Source organism: Delphinapterus leucas, chromosome 4 (assembly GCF_059928025.1).
Source record: "Delphinapterus leucas isolate spDelLeu-1000000601 "Yukka" chromosome 4, BTC_Dleu_Yukka2, whole genome shotgun sequence".
Taxonomy (NCBI): domain Eukaryota; kingdom Metazoa; phylum Chordata; class Mammalia; order Artiodactyla; family Monodontidae; genus Delphinapterus; species Delphinapterus leucas.
In genome coordinates, this window is record NC_143132.1 from 147,021,957 (window position 1) to 147,043,936 (window position 21,980).

General features: G+C 39.4%; 1 protein-coding gene across 6 annotated transcripts in view; it reads left to right on the plus strand.

Annotated features, from left to right (window-relative positions):
• UBE2E2 (ubiquitin conjugating enzyme E2 E2) overlaps positions 1-21,980 on the plus strand; it is a 349,817-nt gene that overhangs the window by 290,467 nt on the left and 37,370 nt on the right. For all 6 annotated transcript variants that reach the window (XR_016393147.1, XR_016393146.1, XM_089911202.1 and 3 more), the window contains one exon: positions 10,832-10,979. Coding sequence is in view for 4 of the 6 variants with exons in the window: in XM_089911202.1 (XP_089767328.1) it covers positions 10,832-10,979 (148 nt within the window). In the remaining 2 variants the exon portion in view is untranslated. The remainder of the gene's footprint in view (positions 1-10,831; positions 10,980-21,980) is intronic.

Below are 21,980 nucleotides of genomic sequence, written 5' to 3' on the forward strand. Positions count from 1 at the left end.
AGCACTTTACATGAATTCTCATTTTACCAGAATTTGATCCGAAAAAGCTATTGAAACCGTGTATCATTAGCTTTTCCGTCTAAAGTCAGACTGTTGAGATTTAGAATTCATGTAAATTTCTTTATCCTCTTCCTGTTTTCTTCTGTTATTTTCAAAAAACTCTTAGGGGTGTGGGTTGTTTTCTTGTGTGTGGTTGTTTTGGTTTGTTTTCATCTGTTTCCTATTTCCTTCCTCCTTGTAACTTCTTTACTTTCTCTTGGAATTGCCTCAGCAAGGAGCATTTGAATTCCTCCGAAGCTGTGTCTCAGTTTCTTTATCTGTAAAATGAGACTAATACTAATACCTGCCTCACAGGTTGATTATGTAATCAACACACATCAGTTAGAACGGTACCTGGCACATTGTTAGCTGTTTCTAATTTATTATTCTTAGTAGCTGTAGTTATCATTTTCTGTGATATACGTGACATACTTTTAAATTTCATGGTACAAACATAGGGAACCAGTTAGCCACCCCCCCCCCCAGTACACACGCAAAGTTCGGGAACTTCTGTGGTATTTATGCACACTCTGGCACTTTCGAAGGACGTCTCGTGTGTGTCATGTAGCACTCACTGAGATTGTGGGCATTCAGCCAGCTCTATAATTGCTGTTAATTTACTGTATCATTAACAGAATTAGTCATTGTTTCATTTTAGACTGTTAAAATATAGTTTACTTCTAGACTGTTGTGGGCTATATGAAAAACCAAATTGCCCCTTCCAGCTAGCGATGATGAATACTTTGTATCGTGTTGTATGGATGCTGAATTATTAATCTCTTAAAATAAATAACTGCCGCTTTGTATGTCTACAAACATGAAATTGATTACTTCTTTTCCAGAGGATAAAGGAGGTCTGTATATTACTTCCGTTTTACCCTTAGCAAATCTGTAAATAGGCTACATCTCATAGAATTGCCTCAGGTAATGTGCGTCCTGTAAAAAATGTAAACAAAATACAAAAGAGGGCATTCTCCTCATGTTTATGTTCATGTCACTGTCTTTAATTGAACAGCAGCTGTCATACGGTTGGTCATCTGTTACGCACTTTACATGGACCCCGTTAAGTATCTCAGCTGTTATGCTTCGTAATGAATTGTCGTTATGTAGAGACACTTTTGCAGTTTTAAAGCAGAAATGAATCATGTTGTCTTCCAAGTGTAGGTTCGGGTCAACATCGCCCCCACACGATGGTTTGAGGTTCAGTGTCCCCAGGAACAGCAGCCTGTGGGATTTAGGCTAGACAGCAGGAGGACTTCCCACCAGCAGGCTGCTGGAAAGCCCGCGGGGACTGAGAAGACACCGGCACAGCCCTCAGCGTGGTGCCTGGCACACTCAGCGCCCCGACGGGACACAGCTTTTCCCCGAAGAGGATCTCCTTAGGCTTGGCCACGTTCTCCCCATCAAAGAGTTGGGGGCTACCAGTGGACAGCAACACATGCTTTAATTGACATTAAAAAGCATACGGTAGCACATCAAGAAAAAAAAGAGGTGGGAGGTGATGCCTCTTAAGGGAGTATTCAACTCAGAGAGCTTTGGGGTCTGCTTTTGATGGACCCTCAGGCGTTGGTTGAGTATCTACTGTGTGTATGTGCTCAGTGAATGAAAACAGTGGGAACGTTTAAGTGATACTTTGGGCATACATTTCTGTTTAGACACCAGATCATCTTCATTTCCCCCTCAACTGTTTGGGATTCAGCAGTTTGGGAATCCACATATGACTATATGACTGGAAAATTTGTCCAAGCCATGAAAACCCATTTGTAGAAAACTCAGTCAGAATTTTAAGAAATTTCTTAATTGTTTGAAAGTACTGTATTTCTCTTTTCAGTGATATTTAAAAGGCTGTTAAAATCCAAGTCTTCAAATGGTAAAGTTGTACTCCTAGGGATGTCCTACTCCTAGAGCATTGTTACATTTCTGTGTTTTCCTTTTTTTTTTTTTTAACTGATTTGAGGGAGGAAACTTGTATATGCATGCCAAACAAGGATCGACTGAGCTGATCTCAGGCTACTGTGTCTTCAGCAGATAGTATCCTGTTCAAAATAAAATAATCGAGACACTAAATATAAGAGATTTTTCCTTTAGACTTTTAAAAAAAAATTTTTTACAGTAGTAAAAGTCACATAATATAAAACATACCGTTTTAACCATATTTAACTGTACAGTTCAGTGGCACTAAGTACATTCACATTGTACATTGACAACTCTCACCATCATCCATCTCCTGAATCTTTCACCTCCCTAAACTGAAACTCCATCGCCATTAAATAAAGTTTTGACTCTAAGTCAACTCTTCCTAAGCGGTGACTTTATTGCTTTACATTTTGGCACGTGTAATACAATCTGCGCTCACACTAGTGTTGTCCTTGAAACCCATGAAGAAGCAAATGCAAAACACTCCACCATCCAAGGCACATGGGATTTCTACAGAAAAATAATGTACCTGGAGGATGAACTCACACTCAACAGTTACAGTCCACACTCTGATACAATCCTGCCATAAAGGAGAATCTGCTGGAGACCATTACTGAAACCTGAGACAGTGGAACGAGTCAAACGAGACAAGATAATTGTTTAAGGAGTACAAGACGGAAAAGAAAGCACAGTGAAAGAACAAGTCACTGATAAAAAAGAACGCACAAATGTGAAAAACCAAATTGCGCCTCATTCACTATGGGTATGTTCCTGAAGCATTCTACACAAATTGAATTTTTATAAGAAGGAGTCTAATGATTGGTCCTTAAGTCATTGCAAGCATCGTGCCTTGCAGGAGGTAGGAGTCATCCATTGCTGTGTGGTTAGAAATTGGGAATTGAATACGGTGTCCCAACTCCCAATAGATTTGCTGCTCAGGATGGGGGAAAGTTTCTAGTTGCATCTTTTTCTACATCTATACTTCCAAGGAACTGAGAAAGACCTTTTTAAACTTCCGTGTCTATGGTATAAAGTGTTTTTATTTTTAATCATTTAAATTGTGCTTGAAGCTTTTACAGCGTAGCTCTGGCCCACAGCCAGATGGAGCGTGCTCTGTGGCCTCAGTCACAGCAGGGCGGGGATCGTGTTCACACATCGTGGCTTCTAGGCGATGTTTCATTTTCATTCCCTCACTGCCAGTTATTCAAGGTGAAATCTACTTCCAGTTTTTTGTTTTTTGTTTTAGTTCAGGGAGGGTTTTTGTTTTGTTTTACTGATGTGTATTTCTTAGTGTGTCTTTACGACTTGTGATTCCCCTCCCTTAGAATGGATTTTTCCAGTTTTTATTTTGCCACTAATACTTTAAAATAATCTTAGGATGTGTTCATTGTTGGGACAGTGCTCTTAAGTCGGTTTTAAGAAAAGAGCACTTGAGATCGCTAGGAGGGTGGTAGGACTAACATTTCTAAATGTGCACTAAAAACTGTTCAGATAAAGAGTTTCATAGTGAGTCTGTGGCCAAGATCCACTTGAATGTTGGTAACCCTGCTATTTTGGGACCTTTGTTACATGATTCACTGATTTATGGCACAGGGGCTCCAAATATTTCCTCTCTGGGTCTCCATGGAAAGTCTTTTTAAGAGAAATATATTTCTCACTGATCTCATACTTCCTCAGTAAAATCACAGTGCCATTTATCTCCTGATCAAAACATTTTTTTGAAAAATGGAAGCTATGTTAAAAATAGAGGTTATTACTGAAATCTTATTTGAATTGATTATTTTTACTGTCCTTATCAGCTTTCCGGCGTTGAGGTGTTTATTTGCTTTACGACATTTTTCTAAATTATGTGTAGACTCCGTTGGACAGAAATACTTTCTTAAAATATTTTCTTCTCTATCTCTATTCGTACCCTACATGACCTCTCTCCCCGTTCAGAGCAGCTTTCTGTCTGTGGATGGCATGTTACCTCTGCTCTAGAGCAGGGGCATGGGAGAAAGAAAGCATGTTTAAAGTTCAGGTGACGGGGAATTATTGCATGAACCCGTGCATTCTGCAATGATCTTGTAGAACTAGGAGAGGTGAAGGAGGGAGAGGGGATTCACACGGCTCCAGCTCCTGCTGGGGGCCAGGCCTGGTGTTAAGAGTTACCTTGTAGTACAGTCATCACAGCCCCTGTGGGGATAGCTGTTGTTTCCCCATTTTTGCACATGAGGAACCTGAATCCCAGAGATGCTACGTTGATCTGTCCGAAGTCAGGATTCCAGCCCAAGTCCAGCTACTCCCCAAACCATATATTCTTTTTACAGTACAGCTCCTGGATCTTGGTACTAGAATGGGCCTTAGAAATCATCTAGTTTAAGTCTCTCACTTTGTCAGGAAATAGAGGCTCAGAGTAGCAAGCAACTTACGCGAGATCATTCACTACCTAGTAGCATTCTTCTGTGCTGTAGTCAACACAAAGAATCTTATTACCTGTTTCTAAAATTATTTTTGTAATAAGCCCCAGTCTCATCTTTATTTTTTTGTTTGACTTCAGATCCTATTTTTTTAATATACAGTTTTTAAAGGTTACACTCCATTTACAGTTATTACATATGTTGGCTATGTTCCCCATGTTGTACAGTACATCCTTGTATCCTATCTTACACCCAAAATAGTTTGTACCTCCCCCTCCCCTGCCCCAAGTTGCCTCTCCCCACTGGTAACCACTGGTTTGTGGTTCTCTATAGAGGTGATTCTGTGAAGGATGGAAGTAACAGAGCTTTTAAGGTACCTTTTTCAGATAAAGGAAGGAGGCAACTGGAAACTATATATACAAACATGTGTTTTTTTTCCTGTAGCTGCTGTACCAAATTAACTCTAACTTTGTGGCTTAAAACAACTGCAGTTTCTTTCTTACAGTTCTGGAAGTCAGAAAACTAAAATTAGGGTGTCAGCAGGGCTGCATTCGCTCTGGAGGTTTCAGGGGGAATCTGTTTCCTTGCATTTTCCAGCTTCTAGAGACCAACGGCATCCCTTAGGCCTCTTCCGTCACATCACTCCGACGCCTTCCTTCTGTCATCACATCCCCTACTGATCTTCCTGCCTCCCTCTTATAAAGCTGTTTTGATTATATCAAGCCCACCAGACAATTCAGGGCAATCCCCCCTTCTCAAGGTAACTTAATCACACCTGCAAAGTCCCTTGTAAAGTAGCATATTCATAGGTTCCAGGGGTTAGTACAGGGACATCTTTGGGGGGATAGGGCTTTATTCTGTCCAACACACACACTCACACACACACACACACACGCATATGCCTGTGTGGGTATTTATGTATCACACATAAATTAAGACCCCTCTCATCCAGAATTATCTGGGAATTAGCCGTTCTGGATAAATTAGTTTTCTGTATCACTATATGCAAATCATGTTTTAAAACTTTCTTAGTATATGGAAAGTGTCTGAAATGTGCTGTCTTCCTGTCTTTGAAAACGGGATCCTCAGTGTAATTTTCCCTCTCCTTGAGGAATTGAGGGCTACCGTTGTAAAACATCAATATTGAGCTGAGCTTCAAATACAGCGGTAAATGCAAGGGCAGGAACAACCCTGTGGTAATTTTGGGAGGACTAGAAGATCTGCAAGGCCATAAAAAACCCTGACTTGGCTTGGCGTGAGGTTACGGCTGTCGCCGTGAATGGGGTTTGGAAGAACCTTTGCCCGCAGTTTGTTCACGATTTTCGTGGATTTGAGAAGGTGAATGAGGAGTCCAAAGAGGTCGTCAGCAGCGTAGTGACCCTCAGCGAGAAGCCGGAGCCAGATCTGCAAGGGGACGACTTCATGGAACTCCTTACCGTGCAACACGAGGGGCTTACTAATGCAGACCTGATGGAATTGGGGGCCCAGAGAAAGGACGAAGAGAGACAAGAAGAGAAAGAAGTAACTGAAGAACCGAAGGGATTCACGACGCAGGAAATGGCAGGGGATTTTCTTTATCTGAGGCGGCGCTGTTAGTTTTTGAGGCACAGGACCTGAACGTAGAACGGTACACAAAGGCTGCAGCAGCCGCTCAGAATGCAACCCAGTGCTACCGTGTCATCTATGACGAGAAAAAAAGAGCTACTACCCAGACATCACTGGGTCGATTTTTCAAGAGGATGGATAGAATTGAATCCAGCAAGGAACCAGATCCTGCGCCATCAGCGTCAGGCGTGAGTGACACTGCAGCTGGCCCTCCGTCCCCTATTGCCTAGGATCCCCTAGATCCTTCAGCTCTACCATCTCCCACCTCCCCTCCCTCCTCCAGTCAGTAACTCTTCCTGCTGTTCCCTCGATGCCAGCCCTTGTGTGCCAGCTGTTGTACTGCACTACGTACTTCGCAAGGTACTGTACTGTAAGATTAAAAATGTTTTCTTTATTTTGTGTGTTTTATGTATTATTTGTTTGAAAAGTATTACAGCCTATTACAGTACAGTACTGTGTAGCCAGTTGTGTTAGTGGGGTACCTAAGCTAACTTTATTGGATCTCCCAACACATTCCGTTTGTATGTAAGGGACTTACTGTCATTAGAAATTGGCAGAAAACATACACATCCTCTCTGATGGAAGAGAGTATCCAGATAACAATTAATCACATGAAAAAGTGTTCAACATCATTAGCAGCTAAGGAAATGCAAATTAAAGCCTCAATGAGGTACCACTGAACCCTAGCGGAATGGCTAAAATAAAGCTTGTTGATAGCACTAAACGCCGGCGAGGACGCAGAGAGACTGGATCACTCCGCTGGCGAGCATGTAAAATGGTACATCTGCTCCAGAAAGAAGTCTGGCAGTGTCTTATAAAGCTACATATGAGCTCACCGTACATCCCAACAATTGCACCCTTGGACATTTGTCCCAGAGAAATAAAAACTTACGTTCACACAAACACAGAGAAACGTTCATACCAGCTTGATTTGTCATAACTAAAAACGGGAAGCAATCCATTGTCCTTCAGTGGGTAAATGGTTAAGCAAACTGGTGCATCCATATCGTGGATTACTACTCAGCAATAAAACAGCGAAGTCTTGATACACGCAACGACTTAGTTGGATCACAAGAGTATTGTGCAGAGTGAAAAACATCCAGTTTCAAAAAGTTACATCCTGTATGATTTCAATTATATAGCCTTCTTGAAATGACAGAATTATAGAGACAGGAACAGAGTTGTGTTTGTTGGGAATTCAGAAGTGGGGGGAGGACTGTGGCTAGTGAAGGGTCTCACAAAGGATGTTTGTGATGGACTGTTCTGTGTCTTGACAGCGGTGGTGCGCACACAAATCTACCCGTGATACAACTGCATAGGAACACATATATCCATCAGTGCATGTAAAACTGGTGATGTACGGGAAGGTCAGGGGACTGTGTCGGTATCACTCTCCTGTGATATTGGGGGAAAGTGGGGGAAGGATGTAGGCGATCTGTCTGTATTCTTTCCTACAACGGCATGTGAATCTGTACTTAGCTCAGAATTTAAAGTTTTTTAAAAAGATAAAAGAACAGGCATTGAGGCTGAACGGGAGAGCATGGACTTTTGGATCAACAAGGTTGTGTTCAAATTCCGGCTCCACCACTTACCAGCTGTGGGACCATGAGCCAGTTCTTAACCTCTCTGTGCCTCAGTTTCTTCATTTTTTTTTTTTACCACAATAAGTTTAGTGAACATTCATTATCTCATATAGATCCAAAGTTAAAGAAATAGGGGAAAATAATTTTATTTTAAAAATGTATTTTTATTTTCATAAACCCTTAGGATTTGCTCTCTGAACCACTTTCATACATAACGAACAGCAGTGTTAATTATATTTACCATGTTGTACATTATGTCCCTAGTGCTTATGTATCTTACTGGGAGTGTGTGTCTTTTTTTTTTTTTTTTTTAATTTTTTTTGGCTGCCTTGAGTCTTCGTTGCTGCGTGCTGGCTTTCTCTAGTTGTGGCGAGTGGGGTCTGCTCTTCGTTGCGGTGCGCGGGCTTCTCATTGCGGTGGCTTCTCTTGTTGCGGAGCATGGGCTCTAGGCGCATGGGCTTCAGTAGTTGTGGCTCGCGGGCTCAGTAGTTGTGGCACGTAGGCTCAGTAGTTGTGGCTTGCGGGCTCTAGAGCGCAGGCTCAGTAGTTGTGGAGCATGGGCTTAGTTGCTCCGCGGCAATGTGGGATCTTCCCGGACCAGGGCTCGAACCCGTGTCCCCTGCATTGGCAGGCGGATTCTTAACCACTGTGCAACCAGGGAAGTCCCTGGAAGTGTGTATCTTTTGACTGCCTTCATCCAGTTCCCCCTCTGCCCACAAATCTGATCCTTTTTCTGTGAATTTGTTTTTGAAGTATAGTTGACCTACAACACTGTCTTAGTTCCTAATACACAATATAGTGATTCAGTATTTCTGTACATTTCAAAATGATCACCACAATCAGTGTAGTTACAATATGTCACCATACAAAGGATATTACATTATTATTGACTATATTCCCCACACTCTACATTTCATACCTGTGACTCATTTATCTTGTAATTGCAAGTTTATCATGTACCTTTAATCTCCTTCACCAATTTCTCTCCTCTCCCCACCAGCCTCCCTTCTGGCAACCACCTGTTTGTTCTCTGTATCTGTGACTGCTTCTGCTAAGTTTGTTCATTTGTTTTGTTTTTTAGATTCCACATATAAGTGAAATCATACAGTATTTATCTTTCCCTGTCTGATTTATTTCACTTAGCATTATACCCTCTAGGTCCATCCATATTGTTGCAAATGGCAAGATTTCATTCGTTTTTATGGCTGAGTAATATTCCAGTGTGTGTGTGTGTACACTACATCTTTATTCATTCATTTATCGATGAACACTTATGTTGCTTCCATATCTTCTATTGTAAATAATACTGCCATGAGCATAGGAGTGCATATATCTTTGCAAATTAGTGTTTTCATCTTCTTCAGATAAATGCCCAGGAGTGGAATTGCTGGATCATATCATAGGAGTATAAATTGGTGCAGCAACAATGGAAAACAGCATGGAGATTCCTCAGTTTCTTTATTTAATAAAATTTTTTTTGTTTTATTGAGATATAATTGACACATAACATTGTATTAATTTTAGGTGTACAACACACTCATTTGATATATGTATATATTTTGAAATAAGTACCACAGTAAGTTTAGTTAGCATCTACTAACCTCACATACTTACAGCTTCTTTTTAAAGTGAGTACAATAATAATACTTCCCTCCTTTACTCATTTTGATGATTAACTGGCTCAGAGTAGTCTCAGCTAGGTTTTTCTCTTTTTTTACATTTTATTGGAGTGTAGTTGATTTACAGTAGTTGTGTTAGTTTCAGGTGTACAGCAAAGTGATTCAGTTATACATATATACACATATATCCATTCTTTTCCCATATAGGTTATTACAGAGTATTGAGTAAAGTTCCCTGTGCTATACAGTAGGAGTTTGAGATTAACATACACACATTACTATATAAAATAGGTAACCAACAAAGATCTACTGTATAGCACAGGAAACTCTACTCAGATAGGTTTTAAAAATATGGTATTATAGACAAAAGCCACTCATCACATACACTGGATCATAAAAGTATTTTGTCTTTTCATCTAGCACTTAAATAGCTAGGTACTCTCACTTCTCTGCAGAATTTTAATATCACAGGTATTCTCTATTTTATTAACTTCTGCCCATTCCTCTCTACTTTCATGGGATTTACTCTATTCTTTTTTCTTCCTTTGGGCACAACTCAGGAAACTTCTTCCTTTTTAATATATGCATTTGAAACTGTAGGTTTCTCTTTCATTAACTGTTTTAGGCAAATCACAGATTTTGGTATTGGCAACCCAACATTTTCACTGTCACTCAGTTATAAACATAGCTGATTTTTTTTCTTTGATCCAAGAATTATTTGAAAATGTATTTTTCAGTTTGCAAACGTATGAAGGGGGACCTTAATAGTCTTAATAATTTTTGGAAGTACGTTAAGCTTTCTCTGTGGCTTAGCATGTGATCAGTTTTTATAATTGTTTCTTATGTGCTTGGAAAAGAATAAGTATCCTTTAGTTGTTGAGCATGGAATTTCATCTTCATTCAGTACCTTAATTTTGTTAATTTGGCTTTTCATATTTTCAGTATCCCATTCCTGGGCATATATCTGGAGAAAACCATAATTTGAAAAGATACATGCACCCCAATGTTCATTGCAGCACTGTTTGCAATAGCCCAAACGTGGGAGCAATCTAAATGCCCATCAACAGAGGAATGGATAAAGAAGATGTGGTATATATATATGTGTGTGTGTGTGTATACACACACACACACACACACACATACATATACAATGGAATATTACTCAGCCACAAAAAAGAATGAAATAATGCCATTTGCAGGCACATGGATGGACCTAGAGATTAACATACTAAGTGAAGTAAGTCAGACAGAGAAAGACAAGTATCATGTGCTATCACTCATATGTGGAATCTAATTTTTAAAATGGATACAAATGAACTTATTTACAAAACAGAAACAGACTCACAGATTTCAAAAACAAACCTATGGTTACCAAAGGAGAAATGTGGGCTGGGAGGGATAAATCAGAAGCTTGGGATTAACATACACACACTACTATATTTAAAATAGATAACCAACAAGGACCTACTGTAGAGCACAGGGAACTCTACTCAGTACTCTGTAATAACCTATATGGGTGAAGACTCTGAAAAAGAGTGAATATATGTTTATGTATAACTGACTCACTTAGCTGTACACCTGAAAGTAACACAACACTGTAAATCAACTATAATAAAATTTTATGAATAAATAGTGTGTCTATTTATATCAACGTTACATTTTCTTCTAGGTTACCTTCCGAACCAGAATTTATCACTGTAATATTAACAGCCAAGGCGTGATCTGTCTGGACATCCTGAAAGACAACTGGAGTCCGGCCCTCACCATTTCTAAAGTTCTCCTGTCCATCTGCTCTCTTCTTACAGACTGCAATCCCGGTAAGAGACTTGTAATCCAGTGTAGAATTGGAGCTACTCAAGGCTTGAATGTCAGACCTTAGTCATTTGTTTACCACCGCCAATACTACCACTAGCACTATTATTTTTACTCTTATTGATCTTAAATTTTCATAGTTTGTAACTGCTTTCTTTTTCAATTCAGTCTGGTCATTGGTCTTTCGAAAACTTATTATTTGCCAAGAAGGAAAAAGCATAGTGTGATAAGCATGAATGAAAAATCATTTTAGATGGGGAAGTGCATTTAAAGAATGCGTTACAGGGGCTTCCCTGGTGGCACAGTGGTTGAGAGTCCACCTGCCGATGCAGGGGACACAGGTTCGTGCCCCGGTCTGGGAAGATCCCACATGCCGCGGAGCGGCTGCGCCCGTGAGCCATGGCCGCTGGGCCTGAGCTAATAATAAAAATTCAAATTGAATAGCTAGATGTTTAATTAGGTGCCTACCAGAAGATGTTCATTTGGGAAACGTGGGCTATTAAAATCTGACAGCCACCAGGCAGCACCACACAGACGTCACCATTTTCGCATCTCAATAATCGTGCATCCTTACAAGCTATTAGGGCCAAAAAACTCCTGAACTAGGAAATACCCAAAAAGTCAACGAGGAGATACAGCTTCCCAGGAAACCTGAAAAGAGCCTATGGCCAAGCCCTTGAGGCTTGCTGGTATGCTTAATGCTGAAAATTCTTACTTCCTGTCTTCCTAGATGCACGATTACATGTCTTTGACCAGCTTCTTTTAACTAAAAGACTAACCAACTGCCAATTGTTTTACATATTTGGGTGTATTTTGGAAAATACAAAAATGCAAAGGTTTTTCATTGGGGTTTTCATTGATGTTCTCAATGAGAAATTCTTCATTGAGTAGTTAATTAATAGTCTTAATGTTTTTTGAGATTCCATCTACCATGTTCAGGAATGAACTCACTAGATAAGTGAAGTTTTAGACGAGAGAAATGGCAAATGGGAATCGAGGTCTCTCTTAGGTCCCTGGCTGGTTAATAAAACATGAAGAAATTATCATCTTTTCCATTTTTGTATGTTTGTTGTTTTTCAGTAATAAAAATTTTTTTAGTGAAGGCATTTAAAAACAATCTAATTAAATTGTGATATATGTAGACTATATATAACAAATTAATGGTTTTAACACCAAAAAGAAAATATAGTTGTGCAAGATCATTATAAAATATTTTTTAAATTAATTCATACTTCATGCCAGATAGTGAAGTTCAATCATGATGTACTAATTTAAAACTAAACGACAAATACTTTGTTTTTTCAGTCTCACTATTCCTATTTCAATCCTATTTATCTCTGTGACTGTATAACCTCATTTGGAGGTCTTGTCTTAAAAAGGCTTTTTGTGTGTGTGATATTTCCTTTCGGAAATGTTGCAACATGGGGCTACATCTGCCTCCCCACTCTCCAAAAAATACTTCTTCTGGGGTTTGCTGAAATTTGGAGACGAGGGGTTTTTCTGTTTTTTAGAGAAAAAATATATTTTGAGAGGTAAGTCACTTATTCAGGAAACTTTTGGTGTCAAGTTATCATGCCGTACACCTTAAACTCACCGTGTTATATGTCGGTTATAGCTCCATAAAACTGGGGGGAAAAGAAAGAAAGCAAAAAAAACTTCTGAGACTCTACTATTTATGAGGCACTTCTGAGCCTCACACAAGATGAATAAGAAGTCTTCACTTCTTATACATGGAATAAGGTGTCACTTCACACTTAGAGAAAACTTGGTGCTGAGAGGCAGTCCTTACCCCAGAGGGAACCACGTGAGCTGAAATGGACCCATCACCTCATTCTCTTCTCTATGGAGGTGACCCTGCGCTCCACCAGAGCCTTCTCTCAGCAGTCAAGAAAGGTTTCTGTTCCGTAAGTTAGAGTTTTTTCTGTGTCTCAGAAAATTAGAGACACATTCTGCAAAAAAAAATAAAAAATCACTCCTGGCTAAAGCAAACTCACATAAATAGGATAAATAGATTTTGAAAATTATGCTATGAATAGTAAGAAAAAACCTAAAGCTAGTAATGTTCCTTAAGTGTCACCAACTAGAGATAGCCTATCTGGTATAAGAATAGAATACTCTCTGTAAAATACATGGTAACAGACTAAGTGTTCATACTTTAACACACATAAAAAAGGTTTCTAATCGGCACATCATTTACAGGTACATTCACACTTCTGGGGTTTTAAACAAAGTTATCAAAAACAAGTCAAAAAAGCCCATTGTTTTGTTCAGTGGATTTATTTCACACTGTTTTCTGGTATACTTCCTTCTAGTCTCTGTTGATTTTTCTCCCTAGATTTATGTTAAACTTCAGTCTAACCTATTTTCAGACAGTCACAAATGTAAGTTTGATAGACTATGAATAAAGATTTTCTTACACTGAATCTGCAGACCTATTTAAACACCAGAAATGCTGTCAGCTCAGAAGTAGGCTTTGCATGAAGACACAGATTTAACCAACTTTATAAGGGCTCCCACTGTTGTTCCTACATGAACTGGGTTTTTTTTTTCATCTTTTTTCATATTTTTCTCATAATTTACATTTGTCTCTTTCAAGAATTTTTGGTCCATTCAGAAACAGATGTTTTGTGTTTCAGTGTGGGGCTACACACCCTTTCTTGCATGGTATTGATAGTCAGCAGATGTAGATTTAAAAACCAGCTCCACTATTACTTGTGTGACCTTGTACCAGCCGTTTAACTTTCCTCACCCTCCGTTCGTTATATCAAACGGACATTATCCTCAGCTGTAGCTAAATCACAGGATTCCTGTGAGTTTGAAATGAGATGGTGTATGTGAAAGCCCTCTGTAAGCATAATGGATTGTTCTTGATGTTATCTCTCAGAATATTTAGGACTCCAAATGGGCATCCATTTGATGTGATAAGTACCCACTCAGCTGCATTTAACTGAGAGAAGATAGTATTAAATAATCTCTAACAAACACCACCTCCTCAGCATGGACCCTCTTGGATTTTTTAATCTGGAAAAAAGCCTAGTCCTGAATTAGTAGTGCCGAGACTATATTACCTCTTGGGAAGGATTATCTGTCAGGTGGCAGATGTCCAACCGTTACCAGCCAGTTGACGGGTGCACCAGGGGTAACTGTTCTGTTCCCAGCAGGTCTGTTCTAGGCAGGTCTCCCTGTTCGCACTTCACAGGGGTGTTTATTGGGCCTGCCGTGACACTCTGCCTAGTCAGGCATAGCTGGCTGCCAGAGTATGGCCGTGACACACTGCTGGGGGCAAAGGGACAGCCAGAGGAGAGGAGGTTGACGGGCTCAGAAGGTCAGCACCAGCCTCCCAGATCCTCTGACTGCGGTCCTGCTTGGTGAACATGATTTAATCCATGAATTGCTGAAGTTTACAGTAGTAAACACATTTCCAACTTTCATGGCAGAGCTCCTGTTTGTAAACACTCTCTTCTCAAGCGTGTATAAAACTTAAGCTCTGTTCTATTTAATGTCATCTTTCAAAGTTTGTTTTTGCTGTTTTGTGGTTGCCTTTTCAAACTCTTAGCTGTTTTAGCATATCCTTTATATGAAATCTGTTGATTTATTGTTTAAAATCTGCCTATATAACGGTCTTCAGGCCTATTAATAATGGGTATTTTCCCTCATACAAAATGAACTATCCCGAGAACACTGACAGTTATGAGATAAAATAAGGTCAACAGTTTTCCTGTCCCAAATGCTTTACTCACAGAGTAATGTCCAGAAATATTACTAATTTTTTTTCGTAAATCTACGTAACATCTGGCATCATTAATCTCAGTTCTTTCTGCTCTGCTACTGTTGCTTTCTAAAGTGTTATGAACTTGTTTGATTCTTTTGTTGTGGTGGTGGTTCCCTAAGTGCTGAAATGGAAGATGTTGGCATTTCATAATATGGGGAAATTCTGAAAAGACAACTTGGTAGTTATAAACTTTTTTGTTCCACACTCTCAGTTCATTTGTACCTAAGCCTCTGTTTCTGTGGTGTTCTTAATAGAACCATTCAGGCCTTTTTTTTTTTTTCCCGTTCATTCTGACTGTGACCATCAGGCTACTATCTCCTCTCTGCCTCAGCCTTCTGGTCTGTAAAATAGGCATAATGATAGTGCCTACCTTAGGAGACATCATGAGATTCTCATGCTCTTGTGAACTGGTTTGATTCTAAATGTGATTCTGACACTGTATCATGCAAAAATTCCCCCCCCCACAAAACATATACCACTTAGGAGATCATCGGAAATTGGAAAACCAAGTATTGGATATTGAGGAATGATTGCCAGAAATTTTTAGGCATAATAAAACAGCATTGTGATGCTGAATTTTTTATCTGTCCTCTACTTTTAGAGATCCATACTGAGTGCTTTGCAAATGCACTCTGTGTATTTCATTCCCTGATAATCTGCTTCACACTCCAGGCTGCCTGCGGTGAGCCTGGCCAGCAGGGTCCTGCGTCCATAAACAGCCGAGAGGTCTTCGTCCACCACTTTTCAAGCAGGCAGAACGCCCCAGGCCAGGTCACTTGAACATGCTCTGAGCACACCCACAAGCGTCACACTCCTCCCCTCCCCCCCCATCGTCTGCCAAATGAAATCAAGGATGGTTACTCCCAGCCTCAGATTTATGCAGATCTTTATTAAAACAACAAGTGGAGCTAAGAATGGCAGCTAATTAACCCTCCGCCTTACACAGCGATTAAGCCAAGGGTGCACGCAGCTGCAGCTTCCCTGGTGAGAGTTCCGTCCTTCCCAGATGCAGCAAACAGAGGGAGGAATCTGCTCCCAGGGACCCTTTGATAGGGTTCAAATGGCCTCCTCCTTCCCCAGCGTCACAGCCCTTAGCTCCAGATCTCTTATGGCCTGTTTTTAAACAATTAATACAATCCTTATCCACCAGTTGTCTCAGATACATTAACTTTGACTGTTACCAATCGCTTGTCTTTGCCCTGGTTATGATTCCGTAGTAAATTGTGTTACTATTAAATATTAAACTTTTTGATAGTGACTGCTGAGGGGTGGGGACCATAAAATAGGATTAATTATTTCAACACAGATGTATTTCTGTGGATTATTTACACTAAGCTTGTGAGCTCTTAGGCTGATGCAAGGTACACAAATGGAATTTAAGAGAATTCCGTTGCTTACAACAGCAGCGCAAACTTTGCTTCCGCATACCCCATTCTACTCCTACACTTGAGAACTGGCAGAGAACAATTTATTTAACTGAAGTTTAGGGAAAGCTGTAAAAGTGATAAGCCTACCTGTTTTCAAAGCAGGCTATCTTAACGGGAATGCAGAAAAAAAAATTGATTTTTCTAGGACATTACAAATGGATACGTAGACATCAGATATCTTCTGATACCTATGACTTTTTTTTTAAAGTGAGAAACTTATAATGTAGAAATACACGGTACCACATACAGCTATCTTCAGGCTGTTTTCCTTGTTTGTGAAGAATTGGCTTCTCTTCTAGAATATTACATGTTGAATTCCAAAAGCCATTCCAATCAGTACTTCCAAATATAGATGTAAATAAACTATAATTTGTAGTCATTTATCTTCCCTGACGCCTTATACAAGAAAGAGAAAGCTGTAGTTATATGTAGTTAATTAAACTACATGGTATTTTAAATACCAGGAGTTAAATGGGGACCAAAAATATGTATAAAGGGCTTTGGGTTCTGGCTCAGAGTTCGCTGTAGACTCCTGGGGTCACTGCCCCGTCTTGCCCCATCGGTGCCCATAAGCTTACTCAGATCAATTTGGAAATATGCTGTCTAGGGTGTGGAGGTTCTAGAAGAACTGAGGCTTCATTGAGAAGGATGAATAAAACCAGGGAATGTGCATCATTAAAGAAAATGACGTTTCAGTTTTGCGAATGAAAGAAGTTTCACAGAAATTATTCTATACCATCATAAATTAGGTTAAAAAAAAACCCAGAAAATAGAAATTCTGAGATATTCACCTTGACCTATATATTTATAATTGTGACTCTTGAATGCTATTAAAAGGATTGTCTCCCTACCTTGTCACTCTGTAAAAAGAAACCCTTTATAGTTATCTTACAAGGTATACTGGCGTATAATAATGAAACTGAAAGATCCAGTGGTAACATTTTGTCAAAGGATGATTTTCTAGGAAAGGTAGAATGATGAAGGAAACTTAAAATTACCTGATCATGGGTTCAGACTTTGGATTGCCATGTAGTGAAACAAGGGAAAAGGATTCCTCTTTGAGACAAAGAGCTGCCAGGTAAGGATTGGGGGCTTTGGTGTGTAGGTGAGAGACAGAGGTGCAAGTGTCTAATCAGCCTTCGGTGTTTCTATTGATGCTTCATGTAGGCAAGTCTTTTTTTTTTTTTTTTTTCTGGCCGTAGACATAAAATAAACTTTATTTTTAGAGCAGTTTTAGTTTTACTGCAAAATCGAATAGCAAGTACAAAGTGTTTTCATATACACACACCCACAGCCTCCTCCACTGTCAGCATCCTGCACCAGAGTGTACATTTGTTACAGTCAAATGGACCTGCATATAGGGTTATCCCTCAGTGTGCGTAGATTACGTTAGAGCTCACTTCTGGTGTTGTACACTCTACAGGTTATGTCAAATGCATGATGATATGTACTGTTACAGCACCACATAGAATAGCTTCACCGCCCTAAGAATCCTCCATGCGCCACCTGGTCATCCCTTTCTCATCCCTAACCCCCAGCAACCACTGATCTTTTCCCTGTGTCCATAGTTTTGCCTTTTCCAGAAGGTCATATGTTGGAATCATACAGTATTTACCTTTTCAGATTGGCTTCTTTCAATTAGTAATATGCATTTAAGGTGGCTCCATGTCTTCTCATGGCTTGATGGCGCATTTCTTTTTAGCTCTGAAAAATATTCCGTTGTGCGGTTGTAGCACACTTTATCCATTCACCTACTACAGGACACCTGGGCTCTCTGTTATTTTCCATGGATCTATTTATCTATTCTTTCACAGTGCCACACTGTTTTGATTACTGTAGCTTTATAGTAAATTTTGAAGTTGGAAAGTGTCCGTCCTGTGACTTTGCTCTTTTTCTTTAATATTGTGTTGGCTATTCTGGGTCTTTTGACTCTCCATATACTTTAGATTCAGTTTGTCAATATCCACAAAATATTGATAACTTGCTGGGATTTTGGTTGGGATTGTGTTGAATCTATAGGTCAAGTTGTGAAGAACTAGCATCTCGACACATTGAGTCTTTCTATCCATAACACAAATAGCTCCATTTATTTAGTTCCTTTTTGATATCTTTAATCCAAGTTTTGTAGTTTTCCTCGTATAGATCTTGTACACATTTTGTTAGATTCATACCTAAGTATTTCCTTTTATCGGGTGCTAATGTAAATGATACTGTGTTTTTAATTACAAATTCCACTTGTTCATTACTGGAATATAGGAAAGTAATTGACTTTTGTACATCAACTTTGTGCCCAGTAGCATTGTTATAAATACTTATTATTTCTAGGAGAATTTTTTTGTCTCTCAGATTTTCTACCTAGACAGTCATGTCATCTGTGAAAAAATACAGTTTTATTTCTTCCTTCCTAATCCGCATACTATTTTTTTCATTTTCTTCTTTCCTTCTTCTTAGTTAGGACTCCCAGTGTAATGTTGAAAAGGAATAATGAGAGGGGACATTTTTGCCTCTTTCCTGACCTTGGTGAGAAAATGAAAACTTCCTCACCATTAAGTATGATGATTGCTGTAGTTTTTTTGTAGATTCTTAAAATCAAGTTGAGGAAGTTTCCCTCTATTTCTAGTTTGCTGAGGGTTTTTTTCATGAATGGCTGTTGGATTTTGTCAGATGTTTTTTCTGCATCTATTGATATAATCACATGATTTTTCTTTGTTAGCCTGTCGATGTGATGGTTTTACATTAATTCATTTTGTAATATTGAACCAGTCTTACATACCTGGGATGATTCCCACTTGGTGGTGATGTATACTTCTTCTTATATATTGTTGCTAATATTTTGTTGAGGATTTTTGCATCAATGTTTATGAGAGATATTGGTCCGTAGTTTCCTTTTCTTTTAATGTCCTTGTCTGGTTTTAGTATTAGGGTAATGCTGGCCTCAGAATGAGTTAGGAAGTATTCCCTCTGCTTCTATTTTCTGGAGGAGATTGTAGAGAATCGTTATAATTTCTTCCTTAAATATTTGGTTAGAATTCATCAGTAAACCCATATGGGCCTGGTGCTTTGTGTTTTGGAAGGTCATTAATTACTGGTTCAATTTCTTTAACAGGTATAGGCTGTAGGCAAGTCTTTATCTAACATAACCTTCACTCTGCTATCTTTCCTGAACAGCCAATGTGTCTAGGTTAAAAAGAACATTAGCTGCTTATTATTCTTTTGATAGATCATTGTCCAGAAATGCCGACCTCCAAAAGCTTTGTTGCTTTCATAGTTAAATGTATCTCCTTCGTAGGTTTGGTTCTTTTAAAGATGGTAAAAACTAGACTTTACCATATTTGTTGATATATGGGATGAGATGCACTTAAAACTTGCCCATAAAGTTTCACCTTCATAACTTAACTTAAGAAAAGGGCCATTGGGGAAATTGCTCCCAGTGGTAAATATGAAAATACAGCCTTGGATTTATCATCCAACTGTTTTTTTTCTGCCTTCCATTTCCTTACCTCTGACCTAGGGAATAGCTGTGACCAGGGAAGAGCTGTGCTCTGGCGTTCCTAAAGCAGGAAGATGAATCCCGGGGTCACAACTGCAATTCCGCTCTCTTTTTACCCATTATGGAGTTGTCCACTCATCCTTTGTAAGGATTCTGATTGGTGTGTCCCACGACAGCGTGTACAGTAAAAATCTCACCATTTCAGTATAATTAAGAAAAGGTCAGCCTGATTAGTTATTTTTTAATGAATTGTAGGACATTTTAAATGAGTGAAGACCGAATACTTTTAAGCACATATAGGGAACATTAGTAAAATGTTTAGACTGGATGCCCTGTAGACTCTGCTTTACCAAGGAAAGGGGTGAAAGTGGGTTTTTCACATTCAGAAAAATACAGAAAATGGTTATAATGAACCCTAATATATCCCTCACCTAATACAGATTCAAAACTTACTTTTATTTAGGGTTGAGGTATTATTACGGGTTAGCAAGTACTCTTTTAGACAGGCTAACTAGTCTCAGATAATATTGCTCTCCACCATTCATTTTCACGGCAACCCTTTTTAAAAGGGATGAAACAGTCAACTTCAGAACGGGTTGTTGCCTCACAATTATTAATATTCGTTACTGAAGGGTGCAATGTGTGTTGCTGTGGACAGTAGGCCACTGAGTGAAGTCTTATTTTTTTAAGGAGAAATGACGATAAACTATTTAAGTAACACGTTTGAAATCGTTACCATGCACTGTAGTGTTTTAATATGGAAACTTTAGAATTCTGAAACATAATAAAACACCTCTAATTGTCCAGAAATGTACTTGTGTGGACAAAACACTGGATGATTAACAGTTTGCCTTTTTAATTTGGATATTTGAGATCGTATTGTCTGGGGAGAAATATCATAATTATGGGAATTTGAAGAGTTAATGTAGCCCTACCAATGTCTGGCACCCTTAACAGATCAGCAGTCATCTTTACTTTTCCTTATTTTCTAACTCAGCCTTCCATTCAAAATTGGGCCTGGGAAGGGGCTGTCAGTAACAGCATGTGCAATAATTCTTATATTAAAAAGAAGATGCTTCTAAAATGTCAGACTAATTACTCCTACCCAACAGCAATAACGTCTTTCTCTTCTTCTTCTCTTTCTGTTTGTCCTTTAAGAGAACCTGGAGCCTCACGCTTATTATGGGTGTTGAATTTCTGGTTGTGTCGTGTTGGTGAAGAATCCTGTGCTAAGCAGTACAGGACTTCCTTTAAACCACAGGCATATGTCTTTCCACGACAGGTGTGTTCCTGGGAAAAAATTATAAATCAAAATATTTTTGGTGTATTTGAAGAACTCTTCTGCTGCAGAGTAGCCTATGGAGGAGCGAAATGAAGCACTTTTAAACTTGAGTAATGAACGCCCCCATTTGTTTTTTTCTTAAAAATGCAAGAGTTTTTTTCCCCCTAATTCAGCACTGCCTTTCCTTTGAGGGCATTTCCCCAAATTAGTCATATTGTTTGTGATATTCAGGTGCCTAGGCCAGCTGACAGAAGCCTGCCAGCCGTGTGCCCAGTGGGCAAGCATGTAGGTAGGACCTTTTGGGAGGACTTCACGTCAGTGAAGAGCTTCGTGGCCACACCTTACCCCGGCGACTGACTCTTTTGTGCAGACTGGCTCCTGTGATGGAAACATGTTCATCCACAGTCTAATTCAAATACATAAGGGAAATTAGGATAAATGGAGACGTAGAGGACATGTCTTTACAGTATATTGAGCTTTGGATGCCAGCGTTAGGTTTTTAGAAGAAAAACTCTAGAAAAGATCACTCAGCTACAGTGCATGAATAAATAACCCTGCTTCACTCGGGCAATGACACATAAGAGTACCAGCCACCCCTGGTCCTCTGTAGAAGGGTGCATTTACCTGAGGAATGTGTGCGGTTTTTATCTAGGCAAGGGTCACATAGGGCTGGTGTATAGTAACTTCAGCCTTATCCGGAATAGTTTTGAGCCTGCAGAGAACGCATGCTTTCAGTGGAGTTACATTCCAAATACTGTGGAGAGGGAATTCCCTGGCAGTCTGTGGTTAGGACGCCGAGCTTCCGCCGCAGGGGGCCCGGGGTCAGTCCCTGATTGGGGCACTAAAATTCCTCAAGCCACGTGGCGTGGCCAAAAACAAAACAAAAACAAACCAACACAAATACTGTGGGGAGCTTAGAGTTGGGGTTCATCACATCTGAGCTCAAAATAGCCTGTGTCTAGTTCGGTAAAAGTTTTTAAGTGAAAGATTACTGTTTGTGGGAGGGTTTTGTTTGCTTGTTTGTTTAATTCTCTG